Source organism: Strongyloides ratti, assembly GCF_001040885.1.
Source record: "Strongyloides ratti genome assembly S_ratti_ED321, chromosome : 2".
Taxonomy (NCBI): domain Eukaryota; kingdom Metazoa; phylum Nematoda; class Chromadorea; order Rhabditida; family Strongyloididae; genus Strongyloides; species Strongyloides ratti.
The window spans coordinates 14092996-14116934 of record NC_037308.1 but is presented as its reverse complement, the minus strand read 5'-3'; the positions used below and the strand labels follow the sequence as shown (position 1 = coordinate 14116934).

The following is a 23939-nucleotide window of genomic DNA, read 5'->3' as shown; positions in this document are numbered from 1 at the left end:
TTGTTTGATATTTGGTATACCGTCACCCACAAGTGGTTTAAGAAACTTTTTTGGCTTATTTTTTTTCATACTAGTATATGTCCATTATTTGTTTATATTTTACAGATAAAGGAATAAAAAAATAATGAGTAATACGGCAGGAAGACTTGCCAAAATTGGAGGAGAATTATCTACCAAATTGGTGAAACCTGTTGTTTCTTCAACTAAAGAAGAGGCACGTAAAAGTGTTTTGAAAGTTTATAAAGATCTGTATGATTACTAAAATTATTTATTTAAATTATGTATATTTTTTTTAGTCAAAGAATTGCTCCAAAATTTTGGTATGAATATGAACTTCAAGAAATGCCTCTTTCAGTTTTTCGTGAAATTCTCAAGAAACAATTTTTAAAAAATAAAAATATTCAAGATGTTAGAATCATTGATCGTAAAGTTGCTGAATGTAGAAATGTATGTTTATAATAATATTTTTTTATTAAAAATATAAATAAATTTTCTTAAGGATTTACTAAGTATCAAATATTACTTTTACAATCCAGATCATGTTAGAAATATGCTTTTCCGTGAAAACTTAGATGCAAAACCAGCTGATTTCTTGTCAAAATTTTTGTCAGGAAAAAATTGAAAAATTTAATAGTCAATTTTATAAATTTCTTGAAACCATTTTAATCTTTTTCTAAAATAGGGAAATAAAAGATAATTATGATATTAAATTGTTATAAATTACTTTATATATATTTAAAACATAAATTTTGACAAAGTTTTCAATCAATGAAACAATTTTTTTTTCTAGAATTATTCTGCTAAATAATGTGATACAATAATAATTTTGTCATTTTCATCTGAAATTTAAAATTTTTAGTTTTTATGTTATTACATAATAACAAAAAATTCAGTTTTATATTTTATGTAATTTTCTTTATTCATAGAATTTTATATAATAGATGGCCCATTTTTTAAAGAATATTATTTATATTATAAAAAAAAAATTATTATTAAAAAATAGAGGGAAAATGTTTTTTTTTCAATTAAGAGTTATTTTTCTTCCTCAAGGAATTTATAGTATTTAATAATAAATAAAAATAATACTTTAAATAAATTTAGGTATATATATATATATTTAATTATTTTAATTTTTTTCGCTTATTTTCTAATTAATAAAAATTTGTCCTAAAATATTTGTCTTGTTTTTTTGTCTTTGTTTTATGTTTTGTTTACGACAAACTTTATTATCCCAAATCGGAATATTAAAATTAGTTTCAAGGAAGTTTTTTTTTGCAATATTTAATTATAATAATCTAGTTTTAACAACAAGTATAAAAAAAAAACATGATTTTTTTATGTATTAAAAATTTTTTTTTTTTAAATTATATGCTTCTTATATAATAACTTCAAAATTGACCGTATATAAATGAATAATGTAAAACTTTTCAAGCGTAATTACAAATTATTATAAATATTTTGTTTTTAATTAATTTTTTCCATCGTATAAAACATTATTGTTTTTAACTACAATGATTCTTGTTTTTTATTTTCTATTATTTATAAATATTTATGGAGAAGATTTAGATGTAGGATATGAAATTGAAACTTTTAAAATAGAATCTACAAGAAAAAGATTGATAAAAGAGGGAAAATGGGAAGAATATATAACAGAAGTAGATAATTCAACAACTGCAGTACCAGATGAACTTTATGCAAAAAAAAAGAAATCTATTGTTCAACCTGTTAATAGTTATCAGGATGTAGAATATCTAGGAAATATATCTATTGGTACACCGGGTCAACATTTTCGAGTTGTTCTTGGTAATAGATAATCTTAACTTTTTTATATTATAGTTTTTAGATACTGGATCGTCAAATTTATGGGTTGTCGATAAAAATTGTTTAAAAACAAATAAAAAAAATAATCCATGCTTAGGAAAAAGTTTATTTGATTCAAAAAGATCAAAAACGTATAAAAATAAAAAAAGAAATTTTGGAATAACTTATGGTAAAGGGTATGCTAAAGGACATATTGGAGAAGATACATTCCAAATTTTAGGAAGAAAAGGAAGAAGAATAAAGATGAAAAAAATTGAATTTGGGCAAGCAACAGATATTTCAAAAGATGACGCTCAAAGTCCAATAGAAGGAATTGTAGGATTAGGTTTTAGAACAATAGCTAATGATAAGATGGTTCCACCATTAATTTCTGCAATTCATAGAAAAATTTTTAAAAAACCATTATTTACAGTACATTTAAGACAACTTCGTGGTAGAGAAGATATTTATGGTGGAAAGTTTACATATGGTGCTATAAATAAAGATAACTGTGGTCCAGTTATTGGTTATCAAAAACTATCTTCAGTTTCGTATTGGCAATTTAAATTAAAATCAGTAAGTGTGAGAAACAAAGTTTATAATAGAGGTTGGGAAGTTATTGCTGATACAGGTTTGTTAAAATATTTTTTTTCTTTATAAAAATATTTTTAAGGCACATCGTTGATTGGTGCTCCACCCTCTGTAGCAGACGGTATTGCCGCAAAATTAAATGCTCAATATATACCACAATATGGATTATATACAGGTAATTTACTTTTTAAAATAACATATCAAATAATTTATTTGTTTTTTTTTTAAATTTTATTTTAGTTGATTGTAATATAAAATTTAGTGGATTAAAAATGCAACTGTTAAAATTAAAGCTCACTATTAAGCAAAAACATATGATGACAAGATTTACAAAAACTCTTTGTATATTAAATATTTTCCCATTTGATATTGGTGCATATGGTCCAGCCTTTATATTTGGAGATCCACTTCATATGAGTTATTGTGTTATATATGACATAGGCAACAAACGAATTGGATTTGCTAAACCTAAAAAATAAACGTACAAAAGGCATCTACAAATTTTGAAATACTTTATAAAATTTATAAATTTAAAAAATATATATATATAACATTATTCAGAAGGCTTATTTGTAACATAAAAATATGTAATAAAGATTATAAATAAATATTATTTAATCTTTTATTTATTAAGAAGTAAGAAAAACTTTTTTAAGTAGTAATGTAGTTATATTATTGTTTTTCAATTTTTGTCTAATATTCCTATTTCTGCTTCTTTTTTTTTTCTTTGACAATTATTTTAAAAAAGTGAAAATAATTTAATTTCTTAAACATAATCTAATTGGAAAAAATATTAAGGTGAATAAAAAGATGATTTTTTGAAAATTACTGCAAAAAATATTTTATTTAAGTTTTATATCTTTTAAAATATATTTATATAAGTTAAATTGCCAATTTTTATGTAGGGTTTTATTATTAAATTTTCTTTTTATTTATGTTTATATTAAAAATATATAACAAGCTTATTTTAACAAGATAAAAGTTTCATTTTTGTCTCATTTTATATAATATTTTCGTAATTGATGTTTTGTTCGTCTCGGTCAGCCGCCATAGCTCAGTCGGTTAGAGCGTGGGTCTAATAAGCCCAAGGTCGCAGGTTCGACCCCTGCTGGCGGCAATATTTTTATCATTTTTACTAAGTAGTACTTTAAATTTTTAAATTAGTTTAAAAAGCACTTTTAATAAAATCATACATTCTTTTTTTTTATCTTATTCTATCTAATTTATATTGATTATAAATTATCATCAAATTATTTCTTAAATTTTCTTTATATCGTTAAGCCTTTTGTATAATATAATAATGTATCTAATTTAAATTTAAAAAAAAAATTTACCATTAGTAATATTTAGAGACATTCAAATAAATTTCTTCATCTATTCATTAAAAATGATTAGAATAAAGATAAAATAATTTAATTTTTGTTTGTTGTTCTCCTTATTAAGAGTATATAATATTAAGTATGTATAAAAAGTTTTCTTACTTTAAAAAAAGTAAATTTACTTAAAGATATCTTTATTCATTTTATATTCTTTGATAAAATTCACACTATCATCTTATCAAACTTCATTTTTGTTAGTAAATTTTATATAATAGTATAATTTAGTATTAAAATTTAAAACTTTCAAATATGGAGAAAAGAAGAATAAAATGTATTAAGTTTAGTAAATTTTTTATCAAATTATCAACTAAAAAAGAATAATTAATATTATATTTATAAAAACCTTTTATTAATAAAGAATATATAATAATAATGTTAAATGAAAAAAATAAATTGAATATTCTCCTTCTCTCATTATAATTATGATACTCATAATATTTAACTTTTTTGATGTGTGAAATTTACACTAAAAATTAAATAATAAAGACTAAAATATATTCTCATGATTCAATATTACTAAAATTTTACTTATTTTTTGACATCTTAAAATTATAAATTTTCAATTGAATGACGTTATTTTTTAAACATTTTAAAGTTTACCTGTCGTACAATATTGTTAGAAAAACATTTACTTGTGTAAAAATATATTTTTATAAAAGTTTTTTTTTCAATATCACTAAAGTTGCGTGATATGATTGGATGAAGAAAAAGGAAAAAAGATTTATACAATATTTATAAGATGCATATTATTTATGCTGATAAAAAGTTTTACCAACATTGTACTTGTATAGAAAGATTTAATTAAGATTTTGTAATTTCTTTATCGTTTATAGAGTAAATGCATTGTGTGATATTATTAAATATGGCATATAAGCTATATTTAGACATATTATATTTATGAATATATTAGTGATTTTTAATAATTCTTTTTAGTTAAAGTTTCCTTTATTAATAAGTATTTAAGATTTAGAATGTAGGTTTAGTAACAACTATTAAAATTTCTTTAAAAAAATTTTTTTTTTAATTGTATACATTTTATATTTTATTATAACAAATTTTCATTAAGAAAAATAAAATGTTCCTCATTTTTATTCTTTTAAATTAACATTAACTTTATCATATTTCAAAAATTTTTCATTCAATGGATATATATTTAATAACAGTAAAAATTTTTTTTTTCTTCATTTCAAAAGTAACATTTCAAAAGGATATTTTATTATATTTAAGTGATGTTTTGATAAAAGAGTAAGTTTTAATTACATTAATTAACCTTTGTTACCAGATAATATAACCTATCATTTAATAAATCTTTGCCCTCATTTTTCCAGATTTTTCTTACTTTTAAAAATGAAGAATAAATGTTTTGAACATATAATTTTATTAATATCATTTATTTACTTTTACTTAATATTTTAACTTTTATTTTTCTTTAATTATTCTGCATAAAAAAATTGAATATATAATGACTAATTTTTCTTACTTTAAATTGATGATTCATAAGAATGAAATGAATATTTAAAAAATATATCTTACTAAAAAAGTTTTTTTTTCCAAAAAATATATATTTTGAGAAAAGATTAAATAACAAATTAAAGTAAAATGAATTTTTTTTACTTTATATAATATCTTCAAAATCGTTCTTAACTACTCATTAACAAATATTTTATTAATTATGAGACACTTGAGAAATCTTTTTTCTTTATCCATATAATAAAATTTATTTTTAATAAAACAAATTTTTTAAAGCATGATATATAACTTACTATAAAATATTTTTTTAATTTATTCATTTTATACTATTTTTTTTCCTTTATTCTACCTAATTTTATAAAATTTAATATAATATTATTATTATTTTTTTTAAATATATTAAGTATTTACAAATTTTTTTTACAATTGATAATTATTTTATAGAAATGAAAAGTTAAAAGTTTTCAAAAAAAGGAAATATTTAATAATAATAAAGTTTAAGAAAAATATATTTTTTTGATTCACAATGATTCAACAATTAGATAATATTAATATCTATGAGTTTTTTCATGATATTGATAATTTAACATTTAATAATATTAATTTGGAAATTGAAGATGATCATTTTCAAAGAAACTGGTAATTTTTTTTTTAATAATACTTTAAAAAAATAATACATATATATAACATTTATTCAGGTATTATTTATTCTTAACAATATTTCCAATATCGTGTATAATAGGAAATATATTGGTTATATTAGCTGTTTTGACAACACGAACACTACAAACACCTACAAATTATTTGTTAATGTCATTAGCATTTGCTGATTTACTTGTTGGAATTGTTTTAATGCCTTTAAATATTTACTTATCAATAAATCAATTACGTTGGGATCTTGGTCCAGGATATTGTCAATTATATTGTATTTTAGATGTTGCTGTAAGCACATCATCTATTATTCATCTTGTTTTAATATCATTTGATAGACTTGTTGCTGCAACCAAACCAGCAGAGTATAAATCAATTAAACATAAAAATAGAATTTATAGACTTATTGTTCTTGGATGGTTATTTTCAATTGCTTTATCATTACCATTAAATATTAAACATAGTTTTGATGAAACACCTATTAATGAATATAATGATCCTGTAACATTTAATAATTATATTAATTGGGATATGATGAAAGATAATCAAAAGATGTTTATTAAAGATAAAAATAATCCATTTATGGCTGATAATCATTGTGGAATATTTAATCCTATTTATATGTTATGTTCATCAATTTTTGCATTTTATTTACCATCATTTATTATGATGTTAACATATGGATACATTTTTTATAATTTACGTAAAAGATTAGCAGCTGTTAAATTACATGAAATGGTGGGTGGACAATTTATTGGTTTTGGAGCTGATGTTAGTAATATAACACAAACTGCACTTGGAAATGTACTTGGAACACATCCAAAAAAGCGTGTTTTAATAAGTTGGGAAAAACCATTGTTAAAAAATATTGAAGAAACTGCTGCAGAACATGCTAGTAGTTTAAATGATAGTGAAAGGGAACAGGTACAATTTTGTATAGATTTGTGATTTGTTCATATATATATATATAATTGTTTTTATTTTTTTTTTTTTGTAAAAAATGTGATTTTATGTAATATATCTTAATTATAATAAGATATTATATTATTATCTATCAATATTTTTTAGTTGCAAACTATATTAGAAGCTGCTGATGATATGTCTGAAGATGATGGAATGTCAATTACAATATCAGAATCAGAATATGACAGACCACCTTCTATAATATTAGAAGCTGTTACATTACGTGCACCTTCTGAATCAGGATCTTCCTCATTATCAGTTCCATCAATAAAAGCAAAAAAAAAAATTTCACAAATTAATAAAAATAATAAAATTTTAAAAAGTAAAAGAATGTCATTAGCTCCAACATCATGTGGTGGTGCTACAGTAAAAAATATAATAGAAAAAAGAAGACATTCAGAGGTAACAAAACAAGATTCTATTAATAGTACAAATTCATCTGGAAAAGATAATGAAAATAAATTAAAACCACCAAATGAAGATAGAAGAAAATTACGTAGATTAAGTGAAATAATTTCTGATTGGGATAGAAATTCTAGACCATCATTATCACAAATGTATGGTTTTGCTAGAAGAGAATCATTGTATATAGCAAGAAAAAAATTAGCTGGTTTAAAAGATTGGGCATTAGATTTATTAGGTAAAATGAAAAATAAACAAGGAAGAGCATTAAGAAGAGAAGCAAGAGCAACCAAATTAGTTGCTACAGTTATGATTGTTTTTTTAGTATGTTGGACACCATTTTTTACTCTTAATATGTATAAAGTATACAAATTATGGAAAAAAGATTGGAATTTAGATATGGAGTATTTTTTTCATTGGTGTACAGGTTTAGGATATCTTAATTCAAGTTTAAATTTTTTTATTTATTCTGTTATTAATCAAGTATGTATTTAACTTATTAATTATTTATTTAATTTATGTTATTTTTTTATTATAGAGATTTCGTTCAAATTTTAAAAGACTTATTGGTTTAAAACGACGTAGTAAAAAAAGTAAAACATGGATGTTACCACCAAAAAAAAAAAAGAAAACACAAAATCATATAAATTCAAATAAAAATAATAATCAAAATGTAGAAAATATTGAAAATAATACACCAGATGAACCACGTAGAAGATCATCTTTATTATCAAAACTTGGTTTAAGTAAAAATAAATGGATAAATAAACCAAAAATAGTGATAGATGAAGTATCAAAATCTTCACAACCAAAGATTTCAATAACAGGTGGTTATACAACTTTTAACTATACATCTGATGATTGTATGAGAAGAAGTAGTAGTGAAATAATTGGAGGCGTTATATTTCCATCTAATTATGAATCTCGTAGAAGTAGTGGTATGAGTAACTCATCAGCATCTTTAATACTTCATGATATTCATCAAGTTTTAACAAAAAGTGAATCAATGGATCCATCGGAAATATTTGTATAAATTTTTTTTTTTATTTATAACATATTATTATTTTATTTTTGTAAAAATTATTGTAAAAAAAATTTATTGTAAAAATCATTTATTATCTAATTTTATACTTTAAAGTATTATGTGTATATATAATAAACTGTTTTGTTATATTAATATTTATTTAATTTTTTAACAAATACTAAATTATTATGTTTATTATGATTTATTTAAATTTTTATTTTTTTTTAAAAAAATACTTGGAAGATAAAAAAAATTTCAAGGTTATTTATAAAATTTGACAAACAAAAATTTTTATACAATCATTATAATATTAAAATTTAATAGTAGAAAAACTTATTAAATATGTTATAAAATATAACAACCAACATTTAAAGTTATAATAAGAATAAAAATAATAATAAGATTACAAGATAAAGAAGTACATTAAATTAAACACATAAAATTTTTTATTTTATAATATAATATTCTAACTTCCTAAAAATGATAACTATTTTATTCAACAAAATCAAAAAAAAAATATTGTTAATGTATAATAAAATACTAAAAATATTTAAATTATTCATTTAAACGTTGTTTAATAAAAAAAAAATTCTTATGACATAAATATAATATGTAGGAGGATTGCAAAAAACCAAAGTTTAATATTCACAAGATATGAGAAAGTTTTGTTAACAAACTTTTAAAAACAGGGAAATATTAATATTTTTTACTTAAAGATTTAGTGTGTAAATTTGAGAAATTTTTAATTATTTTTGAATGTAAAAAAGTTATTTCATTTGACATTTAAATAATCTAACTTGATGTGCAAAATAAAAAACAATATATTTTATTTATCATAGTTAATTATCTTTATCACTTTTATAATAACATTGCAGTAATAATTTCAATTGAAAAAGGACAAATTATATATGATAATAGTGATAATATATTTATTTTATTCCATCAAAAACAATACCTTTCATAATTTTCATATGTCTACATAAAGATAAATAATCTTAAATTGTACAAAATCAATATATATGATAATTATTTAAAAATAAAAAAATTAATAGTCTTGATTTAGATTTTTAAATGTTTTATACAGATTTTTATTTTTTTCAAAATATTATATATTAAAAAAATTCTATTTTTATATAAAAACATGTCAAATATCTATAAAAGTTTAATTTTATATATTTATATATAAAAGATTGATTGTTAAAAATAATTTTTTTATTTACTTTGTTAATAATATGTTATAACTTTTGGTTGAAATCTCTTGTTTAATTTAAAAATTAAAATTAATCTATTACAAAAAAAAACGTATAAACCAATCACATGATATTTTAAAATTAATATTTAAACTTTTTTTTTATTCAATTTAAAACAATATTTTTATCCATTTATTTATTCATTTTATTATGAATACTTTTAGTTACTTTTATCTTCAAATTATTATTTTTATAGTTAAAAATTTTAAAAAAGTTAGTTGCTTAAGATTTGAAATGTTAAATTATCATTTTACAATAATATTTTTTTACCAACATTCAATCTTTTAATTGTGAAAGAAAATCTTTTAATTTATTGTTTTTTTAACAATATTTCTTAATCAAATAATTTTAAATTAGAAAAAATTTTTTTAGGATTATATTTATTTATATAAATCTTCAAAACAAAACTTTTTCTTTTACAGTAAAATTGATGCTTTATATATTTTGTTAACTAATACAAATTTGCTTTTCAATAGTTTATTTTATTTTTTTTATAATAATATCTACTAATATTTACTCCTAGAATAACAATATATGCATCTATGTCAATTAAATATATAGTTATCATATTAAACAGGAATGTTCTTGTTATAAATAAAAAAAAAAACTTTTTTTTGATTGAAGGTTGTGTTGTTACATTTTGCGCACAAATTTTTAAGAAGTATAATTTTATTATGATTGTAGTTTTAAAATGTAAATAATTTTTAAACATTTTATCGTAAAATTTTTCTATAACATTAAATAAAAAGCTTTGTTTTTTTAATATATTTAAAATATATGTTGAAAATGATAAATTAAAAAAAAAATTTTTCAATTCTCAAGTTTATCTTTCTACAGCATAATTTTTTATTTTTAGAAAAATCTTTTGTAAGTATAGTGTTTCTAAGTATGATGATAATTTATTGAAGTATTTAATGACATATATGTAATCTAAAAATAAAATTATATAAAAGTTTAATATAACTAATATTAATATCTTAACATTACTTTTTTCGTTCTTTCTAGTTACAAACATTCTTTTAATGATAAATAAAACAAAATTTTGATACAGTTGTAAAATTTCTTTTTTTTTAACATTTGTAAAAAAAGAATTTTCTTTTAAATATAGAAACTTTTCTTTTTTTGAATATAATATATATTGGAAAGTTTTTTTTTTATTTATAATATCTTTTGAAAAGTAATTTAATCCCTTGGCTTATAAAAAATATTTATATTGTTAGAAATATTTTTTATTATATTAATTTAAAAGTTACTTTATACTTTAATTAAAAAATTTTTTGAAGAACATAAATTAAATATTTTACTTTATTTGAATTTAAGTTAATGTATTTTTCTTAATAATTTAAAAAATCTTTTTAGATGTTCCATTGTGTTTTACAAATTTTGATTTTAAAATTCTTATATTTATTGTAGTAAAAGAATAGTAAATAAAACATATCTTTTTTACTTTAAACCAAATTGAATTTTATAAAAATAATATACTTAAATATCTCAATATTTTACTATATATATATATTTTTATGAAACTATTTGAGGTTATCACAAATTTTACTATTAAAATACTATAAAAGAAAAATTTTATATATAAATAATTTGTATAAAGCATTAAAGAAGACTGTAAAGTAATATTCTTAACTTTTATAAAACTTAAAAGTTATTATAATATAAAAGATAGTAATTAAAATAAACTTTTCACATTGTGTATATTTGTTTTTTTAGAGTACAAAAAACTTAATTTTCTCCTTATCTTTAATAACTTTTCTTTTCTATCTATCTATAAATATATTCATTTTTTTTTTATTTAAATTTACATTATTATTTATCAAAATTCCTTAGTGTTCTCTTTTTGTCACTACTTTTTTGTATCTCTAAACAACTCTTGCTCGTCTCTCTGTTCTCGCTCAACACAACCAGAAACAACATATATACATTGATTGTTAAAAACGTATGTATGTACATCATTACTTTTATTTTTACTACTCTATATTCCAGCCTCTGCCAACAAAATTATTTTTCCACTTTTGCACGTTTTCAAGAGGCTTCTGGAAAATTTTTATCTTTTTCTTTAATATTAGTAACCTTATCTTGTATTTTTTTAAGTCTTTTAGATCGTTCCTTTCATTTTAATTCTATTATTTATTTCATCAATAATTACTATTTAATAACTTATTACTTTAATGGTGTTTATTTTTTAATCATAATTTAACTATTATTTTTTTTTTATTAAATATTTATATATAAAAATAATCATTTTTGTTACTATGTAAAAATAATTTTTATTATTTTTTAGTTATCTATTAATATTTATCATCATTTTAGTTATTTTTAGATTTTGTGAACATTCTAGAAAATTTTTTTTACGCAATATGTCTTCTACTTCTCTTAAAAAGAAATCAATTGATCAAGTCAGCGTTGCTGGTAAACGCGTTCTTATGCGTGTTGACTTCAATGTTCCTTTAAAGGATGGTCAAATAACTAATAACCAAAGAATTGTTGCTGCTATACCTACAATAAAATATGCTTTGGATAAAGGTGCTAAGTCTGTTGTTCTTATGTCACATCTTGGAAGACCTGATGGAAGGAAACAACCACAATTTACCTTAAAACCTGTTGCTCCTGTTTTAGCACAACTTTTAGGAAAAAAAGTTGTCTTCCTTGATGATTGTGTAGGTGAAGAAATTGAAAAGGTCACTGCTAATCCAGAAACTGGTACAGTAATTTTATTAGAAAATTTACGTTTTTATCCTGAAGAAGAAGGTAAAGGTATCAATGAATCCGGTGAAAAATTTAAAGCATCTCCAGAAGATGTTGAAAAGTTTAGACAAAGTTTATCTAAACATGGAGATATTTATGTTAATGATGCATTTGGTACTGCTCATAGAGCACATAGGTTTGTTAACATTTTAAATTATTTAGTTTAATGTTGTTTTTTTTTTAAAGTTCAATGGTAGGAGTAAATTTAGAACCAAAAGTAGCTGGATTTTTATTGAAAAAAGAACTTGACTATTTTGCCAAAGCTCTCGAATCACCTGTACGCCCTTTCTTAGCTATTCTTGGTGGTGCTAAAGTTGCTGACAAAATACAACTTATTAAAAATTTACTTGATGTTGTTGATGAAATGGTTATTGGTGGTGGTATGGCTTTTACATTTCTTAAAGTTCTCCATAATGTACCAATTGGAGATTCTCTTTATGATGATGAAGGAGCCAAGATTGTTCATGAAATCATGGATAAAGCTAAACAAAAGAATGTAATGATTCACCTTCCAACTGATTTTGTTGTAGCTAATAAATTTGCTGAAAATGCCACTTTTGGTACTGCTGATGTTAAATCAGGAATCAAAGATGGATGGATGGGATTAGATATTGGTCCAAAAACTTGTGAAACATTTAATGCTGCAGTAGCTATGTCAAAAACAATCATTTGGAATGGTCCTCCAGGAGTCTTTGAATTTGACAAAGCTTCTAAAGGAACTGAATCTATGATGCGGGCTGTTGTTCAAGCCACAAAAGATGGTTCAACAACAATCATTGGTGGTGGAGACACAGCAACATGTTGTAAAAAATTCAAAACAATGGATAAAGTCAGTCATGTTTCAACTGGTGGTGGTGCTAGTTTGGAACTTCTTGAAGGTAAAACTCTTCCTGGTGTTGCTGCTCTTACTAATAATTAGAAGATAATTTTCTATGTCTTATTACTTTTTTTTTTGAATTTTTTTAATAGTATTACTAAATTTAAGTTTAATAAAAAAAATTCCTAGTTTTATTTGTTATATCATACTTGAATTGATGGCATTTTAAGTTGATATTTTAAAATTATTTTTAAATATATATGTATGTATAAAGAGAGTATTTTTTTATAATGGTGTAAAAACTTTTGTTTTAAAAATAAAATCTACCAGATGTGATTTCAAATAATCATTAAACATATTACCATACAGTAAAGTATATTTTAATGTATTTATTCTTATGCGTCTCTTTTTGATAAATTATCTATATAATTAAATTGTTCTATCTACAAGGTATTTTGATAAGAATGTAAATTTGAATATTTGATATATTATGACAACCCCTAATATATCTAATTAAAAAGTTTAATAAGATAATTATTCTGATATATAACTATAAAAATATATATATTTTTTTTATTTTAATAAGATTAACCTTCTTTTAAATTTATAGAAAAACAATTTTTATGTTGATCATAAATTTTTTTGATAAAAAATATCATACTTGAATTTTATTTATCAGTAATAATTTTTTGAATTGTCTAAGATCATTATTAAAGTTTAATTCGGTCTTCCTTGGAATGTTTTATATTCAAAATAAAATTTTTTTGGAATAAAGTGTTTCAGTTATAGAACATATCTATTCAAATAAACTTTTTTTTCCTCTTATTTTTTCTAAATATTTTTTTAATTAAAAAATTTTTATATTAATAATTTTATTCATATTATTTTATTTTTAATTTAATGATAATAATCTAATTTTTGATTGATAAATATATATATTTAACATGAACAAGATATATTTTTAATATATTTATGATAGATATTAAATATTTTTTACTTTAATTATTGAATAATTAAAGTAATAATTTTTATAGGTATATTAATGCCTCCAGGAAATCATATTTGAATATATATATCTTTTATAATATTTCTGGACTTTTTTTCTTTCTATACTGTATACTCTCATTTTATATTTTTTTATTATCAAATATATTTCAATTTTAAAGTTATATTTTATAATATAATTAATAAATATAATATGTCAAATAACTCAAAAAGTGGAGAGTATAAATTTACTAAATATTCTAAAGTTTATGCAGATTATCTTGATTCTGTTGAACCGGGAAATAGTTATGCAAATCAGTCTGGTTTTATTCTTAATGATTTTTCAATGTTAGATGATTTATCAGCAAAGTCAGTCTATCTAATGTTTAGAAGTCATCCAAAATTTAGAAATGTTGGTTTAATTGAAATTTCAGATGCAAGAAAGAAAAGTTTAAGAGAATTATATGACTTATTAGATATGGATAATGATGGAAAATTAGATTATGATGATTTAACACAAGCTTTAACATCAAAAATATTTCATGTACCATCTAAATTTGCACCGGTATATATTAAAATTTAAAAACAAAAAAAAAAGAATTATATTTTATGTATTTTAGGCATTATGGGATAGAATAACTGATGGAAATAATGATCAAAATATTGTTGATTTTAATGAATTTTCAATGTATATTGTTCAACATGAAAATAAATTAGAGGAAGTTTTTAATGAATTAGACAAAAATAATGATGGAATGATTGATGTACATGAAATTAAAGGATTTTGTAATTCATCTGGTATTGATATTAATGATAAAAGTGTTAACAGTATAATTAATTTAATGTCAAAATCTGGTAAAGATTCAATTAGTAAAAAAGATTTTATTAATTTTATGACATTATATCCATGTAGTGAACCAAAAGATATAATAAATTTATTTAAACATAATCTTATAATAGATATAGGTGAAGATGGTATTATACCAGAAGATTTTAGTGAAATAGAAATAAAAACAGGTGTTTGGTGGAGGCATCTTGTAGCTGGTGGAATAGCAGGATGTTTTAGTAGAACAGCAACAGCACCATTGGATAGATTGAAAGTATTTATGCAAGTTCATGCAACAATGCAAAATAAAATTAATTTAAGAACTGCTTTAACATTACTTTATAATGAAGGAGGTTTTCTTGGTTTATGGAGAGGTAATGGAATTAATGTTACAAAAATAGCACCTGAATCAGCAACAAAATTTATGGTATATGAACAAATGAAAAAATTTATACAAAAATTAAAAGGTCATGATGAATTAACAATATATGAAAGACTTATAGCTGGTTCAACTGCTGGAGCAGTTTCTCAAACATTAATTTATCCTATGGAAGTTTTAAAAACTAGATTGGCATTAAGAAGGACGGGTCAACTTGAAAATGGTTTGGTTAACTTTTCAATTCAAATGTATAAAACTGAAGGGTTACGTGCATTTTATAAAGGGTATATTCCTAATTTACTTGGTATTATACCATATGCTGGTATTGATTTAGCGGTTTATGAAACGTTAAAAAGTTTTTATTTAGAAAGATTTCCTGAAAATAAAGAACCTGGTGTTTTTGCATTATTAGCTTGTGGTACATGTAGTAGTATTTGTGGACAATTAGCTAGTTATCCTTTAGCATTAGTTAGGACACGCCTTCAAGCTAGAAGTAAGTATCATAATATTAATTTACCTATTAATTAATAAAAAAAATTTTTTTTTAGAACTAACCGATCTTGAACATCCACAGACAATGGTTGGACAGTTTCGTCATATTCTAAAAAATGAAGGAATTACTGGTTTATATCGAGGATTAACACCAAATTTTATTAAAGTGATCCCTGCAGTAGGTATAAGTTATATTACTTATGAAAAAGTACGAAAATATTTAGGAGCAAGTATGTCATAATTATAATAGAATAATAAAAACAAATATAATATAACTTGTAACTATAGTACATATTAATAAAAATTATTTATCTCATTGGACGAGTAATATTAAACACCACACAGGTTGATACACCAGAGTCTTCACATTGAACCGAAAATAGTATATATATATAGTAAAAATTAATGAAAGAATTTTTAAATTGTAAAAAAAAAAATTAAAATATTATATTTTAAAAAAAATTTTAGTAAGACCAATTTTTTTTAATCAAAAATACGTAAATAAATTTTATTTTTTGTTATCTTCATGTCTTCATTGTCAATTTTTTAATTATTTATTTAGTAATATTTTAATAAGAAATATAATTGTAATAGTTACTTAGATAAAAGATAAATATCAAAGTTATATAAGAATAATTATACCAAATTATCTATAATATTAAAATTGATGTTAATTTAGATTTCATATAATATATATCTATTCATAATAAGTTTTTATCTTTCCACGATATAGCTCACGTGAATAAGTTATTATTTTCTAAGTATTTAAATCCTTAAATATCATCATTAATAAAAGTAAACATATTACTACTTTAATTGTTATCATTTATTCAGATTTTGGTAATATAATGATTTTTTTGGATTTTTTAATCTTTTTCTAAATAATATATGAATTAAAATATTTTTTATTTTTTTGAAAAAAAAAACAAATTTTTAAACACAAAAAGTAAGAATTACCCTAGAAAAATTCTTTACAATAAACATGTGTTTTTATTAAAGAACTTTAAAAACATTTTTTTTCATAATTATACTTTTAAATATTGAAATAATTACTATAATTATAAGGAATATAATTTTTTTATAAATTAATTATAAAAATAAATTTCTTGGAAAATTTAATATATACTGGGAAAAAGTTAGCAATATTTCTGAAAATTAAGGTAATTAAAATCAAAGACCACAAATTGTGAAAAAATTTTTTAATAGCAAAATTAAGGATTTCGCAAATAATTTTGAAATTTTTTATAAAAGAAATAAAGTTAATAACATCTTTTATAAAGTTTATTAAATATATAAAATGATAAAAAAAGCTTAAATAATGATAAAGAAGAATCAGTTAAAAGCTATGTAATATACAGTATTTAAAAAAAAAACATTATAAAAAATAAGAAAAATAATTCTATGGCAAAAATTTGATTTTTGATATTTTATTTGGAAAAGAAAATTTCAAAAAAATAGTTAATAATATAAAGAAGAAAATAAGTTTCTTACAAATGAAGCTATTAACGAGGGGATTTAGATAGAGAAAACATTGGATCATATGATATTAAAGATTCAGAAACATGTTTTAATTTTAAAGCTAACTATTTGAATGAAAATAAGGTAAAATTTTAAACATTTTTATAAGTATAATAATAAAAAATTTAAATAAATTTAAAAACATATTAAAACATTGTAAAATAAAATTATTATTTTATAAATTATGTACAAAGTGATACTTTATATCATATGCTTTTTGAAGTGATATAATTTATCTGTATGTCATTTTTTTAAAATATTACAAAATATAAATTAAAAAGATATATTTAACCAACTAATTTTTTCTATTTATTTTAGAAATATTTTATAAAATAAAAAAAAGACCATTGACAGTCTGTTGGAACATGACATTCATTGAAAATTTAGATATAGAAGATTATCAATGAATAAAGAAGAATAAATGAAGTGTAGCGAAGAATATACTTGACAGCTATTTTGATGTTGCAATGAAAGAATAAAAAATGAAAGTGAAGATTTATTTATACAGATTCTGAGAATGTAAAATTTCATTATTTTTCTAAAATTTGAGTTGAAGAAATGTAAAGTCAACAAAAAAATTGTTTTGTTAAAATTAAAAAAGTACCAAAATTTATTTAATAGATTGTTAAAAAATATTATTTTCATCAAGTACAGAAACAAAGATCAACAACAGCAATAAAAATTAAGTTTAACTGTATTTTCTATGAGGATAAAACTTATGTCTTGAGAAGTAAAAACAAAATTTAGAAATTACTTTTTTTTTTGGTATAATTATTGTCGTATGTATATTTGAAATCATTATGTTTAAAAAAGAAAATTTTTTTTATACACAACTAAAAAAATTTTAAATGTTAATGCATTAAAATTCAGTAATATCACATTACTGATAACGTTACAAATAAGTTAATCACACATAAAAATATTTAGTCGACCATATTATCACATTTTAATATAAAATAATAATAATAAGTATACTTAAAAGCAACAATTTTTTCATTTTTCATTATTTCATTTAACTGATAATACATCAATCATTCAGTATAAAATAATAAAAATAATTATTGATATTGTTCATAAAAAGAATGTCCCTCAAAGTATTTTTTGTATTTTGCATACTTGTTTCTTCATTAGATTCCTACAAAATTTTAATTTTTAATCCAAAATTGGGACATTCTCATGTTAATTTTTTTGGACAAATAGCAGATATATTAGTTGATGCTGGTCATGATGTTACTGTTCTTGTTGTAGATATGGATCTTAGTATAACTCATCCTGGAACACATAAAGCAAAAATATATCATATATCTGCTGATCCTGTTGCAGCTGATTTGTTAACTAATAAAACAAGATTAAATAAAATGTGGGAAACTTCTAATTCAATTTGGGCACAATCAGATGTTAGTTTTATGATAATTTAAAAATTAAGTAATTATTTAGATGTTTAATGATTTTATAAAAGGAGGTATTTTAACAGCAAAAAATATATTCCATAATAAAGAGTTGGAAAAATTTGTTAAAGAACAAAAATTTGATTTAGCTATTGCGGAAGTTTTTAATATATATATATTTGGTTTATTTAAAGCATGGGAAATTCCAGCAACAATTTCAGGTTCTGCTGTAGGATTAATGGAGTATAATTATCGAACATTTGGATTACATTTCCCAGCAAGTCATATTCCAACATTAATGCAATTTTCTCATGATAAAATGATGTATAGTGAAAGATTTCAAAATTTATTAAGTTATGTTTTTACAATAATTTGTAATTATCTTATGGAATATGAATATACAATAAAAAATGAATTTGACAAAAAGTATGGTGAAGATTTTTTTAATTCAGATAAATTAATTGCAGATACAAGTTTTATTTTACTCAATTCAAATCCTTATCTAGATATACCAGGACCAAAAACTCCAAAAATGTTAGAAATATCTGGTATAGGTATACCAGAATGTAAACCATTAAATGAATATTGGAATAATATTTTATCATTAAGAAATTATACAATATTAATTTCTTTTGGTTCATTTGCTAAAAGTTCAATAATGCCAAAATCAATGAAAAATGGAATTATTGAAACAGCAAGAAGATTACCAGATATAACATTTATTTGGAAATATGAAACTCCAGAAGATGGAATTGGAAAAGATATAAAAAATTTAATACTTAGTAAATGGGTGCCACAAAATGATCTGTTAAATGATAGAAGATTATCACTTTTTATAACACATGGTGGGGCAAATTCAATTGTTGAATTATCATTTAGAGGTGTTCCTGCAATTGCAATTCCTATTTTTGCTGATCAATTTAAAAATGCAAAATTAATTGAAAAACATAACACAGGAATAGTTATGGATAAAAGTTTATTAACAGACTCAAATCAATTATTTAATAATATTAAAAAAATTTTAACTGATTCACAATACAAAAAAAATGCATACCTAATTTCACAACGATTAAATAAAAGACCAATAGGATCAAAAGAATTACTTATTCAACATGTCAATTTTGCCTGTGAATTTGGCCAATTACCTGTTCTTGATTTGGAAAGTAGATATATGAATAGTATTATATATTTTAATTTAGATATTATTTTACCGATAATATTGTTAGTTATAGTTATAATGTATTTTATACTTACTATTATTTTTAAGTTTACAAAATATTTGTTTGTTAAAAAAATTAAAGAAGAATGAACTAAAATAACAATATACAATATTTCAAACTTTTTTTTTGTAATATATTCAAAAAAATTTGAAACAAAGTAATTTTTTATTCTAATTATTTGTAAAAATTTACTTTTACTTATAAGTAAAAATTGATAACATATCATATTGTAAATTTATAAAAAGAAAATGTTTTAATTAAATTCTTATCATTGCTAGATTTAAAAATATTACTTTTTAAATTTTTTGTATAACTTACGGAAGTAAACTTTTAAGATTAAATGGGGTATATTTTGGAAAAATTATAAAAATTTTTTATTCTATTATACAAATTTTTAAGAATGTTTTTTAAATATATTTATTTTATTTTTATTTTATTAAATATTATTGACTGCTATAAAATTTTAGTTTACAATCCAAAATTTGGTCATTCTCATGTTAATTATCTTTCTCGAATAGCTGATTTATTAACAGAAATTGGACATGATGTAACTGTTATAAGTGTTGATATTGATATGAATATAAATCATCCAGGAGCTTATAAAGCAAAAGTTTATCACGTTTCTGGAGATCCTATTGCTATGGATATGTTAACTAATAAATCAAAACTTAATGATATGTGGGATACTGAAGAGTCATTTTCAAAACAATTAGAGGTATTTTTAAAAAAATATCAAAAATTTGTAATTAAAATAAAAATTTGTAGCTACTTAGTGATTTTTTTCGAAGTCTTTATCTAACATCAGTAAAAGTATTTAATGACAAAGAATTAGAAATATTTGCTAAAAGTCAACAATTTGATTTAGCTATATCAGAAATGTTTTCAATTTATTCATTTGGACTTTTTAAAGCATGGAGAATTAAAAGTTATATCTCTGTTTCTTCATTAGGTTTATTAGATATTACCTATGAAACATTTGGTCTTGCTTTTCCATCATCCTTTATTCCAACATCAATGAATGCAATGAGTGATTATATGAGTTATAAAGAAAGATTTTCTAATCTTATAATTCATATAATGTCAAAACTTCAAGCATATTCTATGAATAATTATCAACTTTTACAAAAAGAATTTGATGCAAAATATGGTGAAGGATTTTATGATGGACCAAAAATGGTTGGTAACTCATCATACATAATTATAAATTCAAGTCCATTTTTTGATATTCCTGGACCAAAAGCACCAAAAATGATTGAAATATCTGGAATTGGTATTTCAGAAGTTAAACCATTAGATGAGTATTGGGATAAAATTATGAATTTAAAAAAAAATACAATACTTATATCATTTGGATCATTTGCAAAAAGTTCAAAAATGCCAAAAAAAATGAAAGATAGTATAGTAGAAACAATAAAAAAATTTCCAGATGTAACATTTATTTGGAAATATGAAACACCAGAAGATGGTATTGGAAAAGATATAGAAAATTTAATTTTAAGCAAATGGTTACCACAAAATGACATTTTAAATGATAAAAGATTATCACTTTTTATAAGTCATGGTGGTATTAATAGTTGTAATGAAATTGCTTATGCGGGTGTAAAAGCTTTACTTATACCAATATTTGGTGATCAATTTAGAAATGCTAAATTAATTGAAAAAAGAAATATTGGTAAGGTAATGAATAAGAAAAGTTTATTAGATCAAAAATTATTTGAGTCAATGATTAGAAAACTATTAGAAAGCAAAGAATTTTCATATAATGCAAAAAGGACATCTGATTTAATAAAAAATTCACCTATAAATTCAAAAGAATTACTTGGAAAAATTGTAGAATTTTCAGCCAAATTTGGACCATTTCCTGATCTTGATATGGCTAGTCGTAAAATGAGTATTATAAAATATTACAATTTAGATATCATTTTACCAATATTTACATTGATTTCATTATTTGTATTTTTATTTTTATATGGAATTGTTTTTTATATTAAAAAAAGTTTTTACAAAAAACAAAAATATGAATAAAATTTAATTTTTATTTTTAATTTCATATGTCTATTTCTAAGTAATAGTAATTTTTTAGTAGCAACTACTTATCTAATAAAGTTTGTCATTTTAAGAGATAATAATTTATTTAGTACTATCAAAAGTTTTATTATTTTCTTTATATTTTATCAAAATAAGATATCAAAAACCAATTAAATGCCGAGTATTAGATACAATTTATCAAGCCACAATAGATAAGATTTTTTTTTCTTTTAAAGTATGATAGTATTATATTTTATATATATTTAATAAATATTATATTTTTTTAAATGCTAAACTTATAATAATGTATAAAATATTTATATTTTTTAATTTATTTTTACTATTACAAATAATTAATAGTCTTAAGATATTAATTAATAATCCTAGTATTGGTTTTTCACATGTTAATTTTTTTTCACATCTTTCTGATATTCTTGTTGAAGCTGGTCATGATGTTACGGTGTTAACAATTGAAATGGATACTACAATAAAACATCCAGGAACTAATAAAGCAAAAATTTATCATGTTCAGGGTGATTCTGAGGCCATTAATTTATTATCAAATAAATCAAAGTTACATCAAATGTGGGAAACAGAAGATTTACCTACCAGTAAAATAGATGTAAGTATGAAAAATAAAAGACTAATTGTTTAGTTATTTAAAGATTTTTCAAAAGGATTAGAATTAACGGCAAATAAAGTTTTTGATGATAAAAAGTTAGAAACATTTATGAAAAGTCAAAATTTTGATATTGGAATTTCAGAATGGTATACAATATACATGTTTGGTCTTTTTAAAGCTTGGAATATAAAAACTCACATATCTGTATCTTCAGTTGGTTTCTTAAGTTTTAACTATGAACAATTTGGTATGCCATTTGCAAGTTCTTTTATACCAAATGCAATGCAAATGTCTACAGATAAAATGACATATTTTGAAAGATTAGAAAATTTGGTAGGACATTTGTTAATTAAAAGTTTTATATCAAAAGGAAATCATAAAGCATTTTTACATGAAAAATTTGAAAAAAAGTATGGGAAAAATTTTTTTAATGGATATAGAGCTCTAGGTGATACCTGTTATTTTTTTTCAAACTCTAATCCATTTTTTGATATTCCAATTCCAAAACCTCCTAAAGTTATAGATATTTCTGGAATTGGAATAAAAGAATCAAAACCAGTAGATAAATATTGGGATAATATTTTATCATTAAAAAATAAAACAATTTTAATATCTTTTGGTTCAATTGTTAAAAGTAGTTTAATGCCAAGAAAGATGAAAGATAGTATAGTAGAAACAATAAAAAAACTTCCAGATGTAACATTTATTTGGAAATATGAAACACCAGAAGATGGTATTGGAAAAGATATAGAAAATTTAATACTTAGTAAATGGATTCCACAATATGATCTTTTAAATGATCAAAGATTATCATTGTTTATAACACATGGTGGGATAAATAGTTGTAATGAAATTGTTTACAGTGGAAAAGTTGCTCTTTCAATACCAATATTTGGGGATCAATTTAAAAATTCAAAACTTTTAGAAAAAAGAAGAATGGGTATGTCTATGAATAAAAAATTGATAAGTGATTCAAATATATTTGAAAAATACATTCGTGAATTGTTAGAAAATAATGAATTTAAAAAAAATGCTGAATTAATATCTAAAATGTCAAAAAATAATCCTGTTAATTCAAAAGAAACTTTTATAAAACATATACAATTTTGTGGTACTTTTGGTAATAATTCATTACTTGATTTAGAAAGTAGAAATATGGGAATAATTGTTTTTTATAATCTTGATATTATAATACCCTTTATAATATTATCATTAACTTTAATAACATTTATTTTATGGTATATAATTAAAATATTTAAAAAATGTTATACTAAAAAAAATAAAATTGACTAAAGTTAAAATAATAAAATATTTTCAAACTTTTTTTTTTATAATGTTAAAATATTTATATTAAAAATTTTTTTCTGCCTAGTTAATATTT

The 23939-nt window shown here is 21.1% G+C and overlaps 6 protein-coding genes across 6 annotated transcripts; all 6 read left to right on the top strand.

Annotated features, from left to right (window-relative positions):
• Positions 1-124: 124 nt before the first annotated feature.
• On the top strand, positions 125-622 carry SRAE_2000447900 (NADH dehydrogenase [ubiquinone] 1 alpha subcomplex subunit 6; the record flags this gene model as incomplete). The annotated part of the gene is made up of 3 exons (XM_024643354.1): positions 125-249; positions 297-447; positions 500-622. The coding sequence occupies 3 exons, from the start codon at positions 125-127 to the stop codon at positions 620-622; spliced, it is 399 nt and encodes a 132-aa protein (XP_024509032.1).
• An 889-nt stretch (positions 623-1511) lies between these two features.
• On the top strand, positions 1512-2870 carry SRAE_2000447800 (Aspartic peptidase family and Aspartic peptidase domain-containing protein; the record flags this gene model as incomplete). The annotated part of the gene is made up of 4 exons (XM_024643353.1): positions 1512-1803; positions 1844-2431; positions 2474-2566; positions 2632-2870. 4 exons carry the CDS (start codon positions 1512-1514, stop codon positions 2868-2870), a joined length of 1212 nt encoding a protein of 403 aa, XP_024509031.1.
• Positions 2871-5766: 2896 nt separating this feature from the next.
• On the top strand, positions 5767-8289 carry SRAE_2000447700 (Dopamine D2-like receptor; the record flags this gene model as incomplete). Its single annotated transcript, XM_024643352.1, has 4 exons — positions 5767-5879; positions 5939-6815; positions 6960-7739; positions 7795-8289. The coding sequence occupies 4 exons, from the start codon at positions 5767-5769 to the stop codon at positions 8287-8289; spliced, it is 2265 nt and encodes a 754-aa protein (XP_024509030.1).
• Positions 8290-11896: 3607 nt separating this feature from the next.
• SRAE_2000447600 (Phosphoglycerate kinase 2) lies at positions 11897-13203 on the top strand (the record flags this gene model as incomplete). Its single annotated transcript, XM_024643350.1, has 2 exons — positions 11897-12420; positions 12471-13203. The coding sequence occupies 2 exons, from the start codon at positions 11897-11899 to the stop codon at positions 13201-13203; spliced, it is 1257 nt and encodes a 418-aa protein (XP_024509029.1).
• A 1096-nt stretch (positions 13204-14299) lies between these two features.
• SRAE_2000447500 (EF-hand domain and Mitochondrial carrier protein family and EF-hand domain pair and Mitochondrial substrate/solute carrier repeat and Mitochondrial carrier domain-containing protein) lies at positions 14300-17636 on the top strand (the record flags this gene model as incomplete). The annotated part of the gene is made up of 7 exons (XM_024643349.1): positions 14300-14454; positions 14494-14650; positions 14706-15612; positions 15658-15783; positions 15839-16012; positions 17302-17384; positions 17619-17636. 7 exons carry the CDS (start codon positions 14300-14302, stop codon positions 17634-17636), a joined length of 1620 nt encoding a protein of 539 aa, XP_024509028.1.
• Positions 17637-18382: 746 nt separating this feature from the next.
• Positions 18383-23851, top strand: SRAE_2000447400 (UDP-glucuronosyl/UDP-glucosyltransferase family-containing protein; the record flags this gene model as incomplete). Its single annotated transcript, XM_024643348.1, has 7 exons — positions 18383-18697; positions 18738-19909; positions 19956-19969; positions 20376-20623; positions 20674-21861; positions 22304-22562; positions 22602-23851. The coding sequence occupies 7 exons, from the start codon at positions 18383-18385 to the stop codon at positions 23849-23851; spliced, it is 4446 nt and encodes a 1481-aa protein (XP_024509027.1).
• Between the last annotated feature and the right edge of the window lie 88 nt (positions 23852-23939).